General features: G+C 42.2%; 1 protein-coding gene across 1 annotated transcript; it reads right to left on the bottom strand.

Moving 5' to 3' along the window:
• Positions 1–705: 705 nt before the first annotated feature.
• Positions 706–1,396, bottom strand: LOC106095768 (homeobox protein Hox-B1a). The gene is made up of 3 exons (XM_059361540.1): positions 1,319–1,396; positions 1,075–1,225; positions 706–1,004 (listed from the first exon to the last, which is right to left on the bottom strand). The coding sequence occupies exons 1-3, from the start codon at positions 1,394–1,396 to the stop codon at positions 706–708; spliced, it is 528 nt and encodes a 175-aa protein (XP_059217523.1).
• Positions 1,397–5,440: the final 4,044 nt, after the last annotated feature.

The raw sequence follows: 5,440 nt of genomic DNA, 5'->3' as shown, positions 1-5,440 counted from the left end.
CCTCCACCATCGATCGAATTTGTCAAGTTCTGAATGACTATTTTAAAATATGTATAAATATATATGGATATGGACCGTACGCGTCGATTGGAACTGATCCCAAAACACCACGTGCAAAATTTCAGCCAAATCGGATAAGAGTTGCGCCCTCTAGAGGCTCAAGAAGTCAAGAACCAAGTTCGGTTTATATGGCAGTTATATCAAAACATAGGTCGATTTGGCCCATTTACAATTCCAACCGACCTACTCTAATAAAAAGTATTTGTGTAAAATTTCAAGCTGCTAGCTTTGCTCCTTCGAAAGTTCGCGTGCTTTCGACAGACAGACGGAGGGACATGACTAGATCGACTTAAAATGTCATGACGATCCAGAATATATATACTAAATGGGGTCTTAGACGCATATTTCGAGGAGTTACAAACGAAATGCCGAAATTAGAATGCCCTTATCCTATGGTGGAGGGATAAAAATGTAAAAATTTCAATCCAAATGCGAAGATTTTGTGTTAGATATTTAAAAATATTTATTTTGATAACAATTATTTGTGGAAGGCCTTATTGATTGGAGTACAATTTCTCTTTTTACATTTTATAACATGACAACCTACGAAAAACTAATTAAATTATTTTATATACATTGCAAAATTTTTACATATTTACAAGAAAAAAAAACTATCACAACAACAAAACACGAAAAACACTTCATTTACACAATATCAATAACATCATCAGGTTCAGGGCTGGAGGCATTCGATGATAGAGTAGAATCATAGGATTCATCCTTTTCTCTACGATCCCGTCGCTCACGGGCTCGGCGATTTTGAAACCATATCTTGACGCGAGTATTGGTTAAATCCAATGAGTCGGCAAGTTTGTTGGCATCTTCGGCACTCAAATAATTCGAAGCTTTGTAGGCGCTTTCCAAAGCTTGCAATTGAGTGGGGGTAAAGGGTATGCGGGGCAGGCGACCGGGGGTACGTTTGGCAGGTCCTTGGCGTAAAGTTCCTTTAAAAATAGAAAACAAGAGTGTTAATTACTTGGTGAGCTTTCATTTTGGAGCCTCTGCAAAACCTACTTTGTAATTTGGGAGGATGATAGCGGGTATATTGTAACCAATCTAAAACTGGTATTTGATCCATAAATGTTGCCTGCTGATTGCCTTGCAACTGTTGTAGCTGATCATGTTGCTGTTCAAGATGCTGCTGCTGTTGCTGTTGTTGTTGTCGCTGCAAGCGTTGCAACAATTCCAATTTCTGTTCATGTCCATTGAAAGGCAGTATACAAGGATGATAACGCTGCTGAGGAAGCTGTCGTCTAACCACTCCTAACGATCCATTGGTACCATCATATTTTTCACCAGCTCTATTTAAAATATATTCAATGCTAAAATCACTCATATTGTCTTGATGCTCAGCTCTGTGCTAGATCCTTTGGTGGTGAATGCCAAATTTGCACTGTGCTAATTTCGCAAATGGTCCTTGTATTTAAGGGATCCTTTTGCCGCCATCATTCATGCACTTCATTGCCCGAAAATAAACTCCATTTTGTTAGGCCATCTCGCTCTGGCCTAACCACTCCCAAAGCATAAACACCATAACCACCACCGAAAAGCAAACAAACGATGTCCTTTTCTACTTAAATCATCTCATTCATGTAACGACCCGCCGGCCGAACCTTTGCTGCCATTCTTTATTGATAAATTTAAAGTCTCTCAAAAGGCACTTCATAATAAGGGCGTAACTGTGCCACCGTAGCAATTGCAACCACAAAAATACCACAAAGGATATGGAGTTAAGAATTTAAATGCTAAACATCTCAGGTAGTTAAAGGAATATGAAGGTCATATTGCACAGTGGTACAAAAATATTTTAATCGAAATTAGTAGGCAGTTTGAAATTAAATTATTTCAATATTCGCATTCAAGGCCTCTGTGTTATGGAAGATTCTAGCTTTAGGCAGAATGCCACCTGTACACTATAAATCCGTACAGTACATTCACACATAGATCTGTGCGGGGATCAAAACGGTGGATGAATGAATGAATGAATATCAGCTAACAAAGTGGGAAATCTGGTAACTGATACAGATTGTGTGATACAGAAATTTTTCCCCAGGTGCTAGTGTCCGACAATAGCGGCGAAGAGTATATCGCAGAACAAATTCCTGAGGATGCTATAGAATGTTTGCTTCATAGTCAGAATGTGGTCCAAGTAGCAGTGATACGACTGAAGAGCAATAAGGCAGAAGGAGCCGATGGGTTGCCCGCTACTATTTCCAGAGACCAGAGGCGACAAACTGATAAGGCGTATGCATCAGGGCGTCTGTGCGTTATGGCTAGAAGAACGATGACTGGAACCTCAGCATACTATGTCCCGTACACAAGAAAGGAGACAAAACGGAATGTGCCAACTACAGAGGAATAAGTCTCCTCCCCATCGCATACAAGATACACTCGAGTATACTGTGAAAGGTAAAAACCTAAAGTAGGTGAGATAATTGGCCCCATCAATGCGACCAGAAGCAACATACTGAAACGACATATGCACCAGCTCGTCTGCGCGATCTGCGGAAGACAAGAGGGGTAGATCAACTACCATCTACAAAGCCGCTTTCGACAGCCCTAGACGTTCAAAGGTATTTCAAGCCATGTGTGTAGGTAAATGCAAATTTGCCCATGAACATTCCACTAAGGAATAGGAGCAAACTTCTCACATATCAATGAGTGCAACCCGATTGAAGTTTAAGCTCGATGATAGGGGGCCTCCTTTTTATAGCCGAGTCCGAACGGCGTGCCGCAGTGCGACACCTCTTTGGAGAGAAGTTTTACATGGCATAGTACCTCACAAATGTTGCCACCATTAGGAGGGGAAAACCACCGCCGAAATTAATAAGACTCTGAATGATGATGCTTACTAATTGACGTTCCTCATTAAGAATAGGAAAGAATCTTTCCGAACCATTCAATATTAATCGTGGTTTCATACAGGTAATTAGGTTATGGTGTGATCTCTTACAAATCCTGCTGGAGGAGATTATACGAGATGCAGAAGCGAATGGCAATATCATGGGTCGGCCACCCGAAGTAGCAACTGCAGCCTTTGAAACTATCGACAGAGAATCAGTAATCATTCCAGCAGATCTTATATACCCTCTACCATGGATCGTATTTGTCAAGATTTTTGCCCAGTATTTCTTTATAGAGAAACAAAGGATAAAGGATAAAAATTTGCTATACTATTGAAGGTGTACCAGTTTATGGACCGACCATACATGGTTTGGATGGAGACCATAGTAGAAGTCATTCAGCCGTATCGGTTAGGAATTGCACCCTATAGGGGATCAAGAAGTAATATCAGGAGATCGGTTTATATGAGAGATATGTCAGGTTATGGGCCGATTTTAAGGTAAAAGAAGATGCCGTTTTACAAAATTTCAACGATATCGGTTAAGAATTGTGCCCTCTAGAGACTCAAAAATTAAAAATTCGAGATCGGTTTAAATGGGAGCTATATCAAGCTATGAACCGACTTAGACCATACTTAGCATAGGTTTTGGAAGTAAAAAAAAAAACATTTCATGCAAAATTTCAGCCTAATCGGATAATAATTGCGCTCTCTGGAGGCTCAAAAAGTATTATCGGTAAACCCGGATGGATTAAAAGAGGTTTCCGATTGTATAGTAGTAGTAATGCTATCACTTGCTGCACCGATTTTACATAAGTGAGCTCGTAGTCCTATGTGTCCCGTTATGATACCAATAGCCATACTGACCTCCTTCTTACTACCTTTCAGTAATAGCCTCGTCTTCTCACGATCTGGATCTCCCTATAGGATTTTCGCCGTCCTACCAACCATTTGCTGTTCCCCTGCGTTGCAGGCGCCTTTGTCGCCCACGCCCTCAGCTCGGACTGCGTCGACTCGAAAGGCTTCGGGTTAACCAGGTTTATTGACAGCAGTCCTCCGGCCTTCACCGCCTAATCATCTGTCCTTTCATTACATCTTATTCCGTTATGGCCCGGTACCCAAACGATGCGGATTTTGCCATTCTCGGATAAAGCATGAATCTCCTTCTTACACTGCAAGACTGTTCGTGACCTAACCGTCCTGCTTGTTATTGTTCTTATGCCAATTTTACTGTCCGTAAAGATGTTCACACTCGACGTCCTCGAGTTAGCACCACACCACTTCACACATTCCGTGATCGCCCGGATCTCCGCCTGAAGGACCATATTATTGTCAGACAGTCTATTACAGATCTCAGTCCCTGGGTTCTCAATGTAGACCCCCAGGCCCACTCTGTCCTCTAGCTTTGATCCATCCGTTTAATATGATCTTCCAGATAGCAATACTAGGGTTCCGTCAATCCAAGATTCATCTCAAGAATCCAATCGGAAACCTCTTCCCTTCCTTCCAGGTTTCCTATCGTCACCTTGATTATACCGCGATAGTATGAGCTACTCCCATCCTCAAACCATTCTCCCATCGCCTTAAGTCTCAGTGGCTGCCTCACACTTAATCTGTATGTCAATAGGTCGGATATCTAGAATAGTCTCCAGTTCCCTGGTGGGAGTGGTCCTCATCGCTCCGCTTATGCCAAGATAACATGTTCCTTGAACCTGTTGTATGGTCCTTATGTTGTACTTTTTCTCCATAGCAGTCCACCAAACTACTGTGGCGTATGTAAGTATTGTTCTAATCAGGCTCCTGTAGAGCCAGTGGACTATCCTCGGATTCAGGCCCCATTTCGAGGTACATAGTGTCCAACATCTGTGAGCCTTCTCAGTACGCTCCCGAATGTGACACTTCCAATTCAGTTTCCTCTCCAAGATCACACCTAAGTATTTGACCTTGTCAGATATCAAAATCGTTTCGTGCTTCAAATTGGCCAAACTTCGGCTTCCTCTTGAACAGGCATATTTCAGTCTTTTCTGGGTTAACATTGAGACCTCTGGGTCTAGCCCAGTCATATGCCATATTTCAAGACATTTTCGGCCCTTCTGCATAACTCGTACGGATCCTTACCCCTTAGAAGCATTATAACATCGTCTGCTTAGCAGAGGGGTTCAAATCCCTCCTCAGTCAGCATTCGTAATAGGTCATTTATGGTGGTTACCGATAAGAGTGTCGATAAAATGGTCCCAGAGGCGTGCCTTGTGCCACTTTCTCCCTTATATTTATGCCGTGGGACACACAAGTTATCTACCTGTTCCTTGGCATATGGTTTATCCAGTCTCTAAGGACCGGGTCCATCCGGTACTGGTTTAAGGATTGGATCAGTGTGTCGGTCCGAACATTGTTAAACGTCCCCTCGATGTCAATGCATACCGCTAGGGTGTACGTTTTGCAAAAATGCAAATTTTGCCCATGAACATTCCACTAAGGAACAGGGGCAAAATTCTCACATATCAATGAGTGCAGTCCGATTTATGTTTAAGCTGAATG

This window comes from Stomoxys calcitrans, chromosome 2 (assembly GCF_963082655.1).
Source record: "Stomoxys calcitrans chromosome 2, idStoCalc2.1, whole genome shotgun sequence".
Lineage (NCBI taxonomy): Eukaryota > Metazoa > Arthropoda > Insecta > Diptera > Muscidae > Stomoxys > Stomoxys calcitrans.
This window is presented reverse-complemented; position numbering and strand designations above follow the sequence as displayed.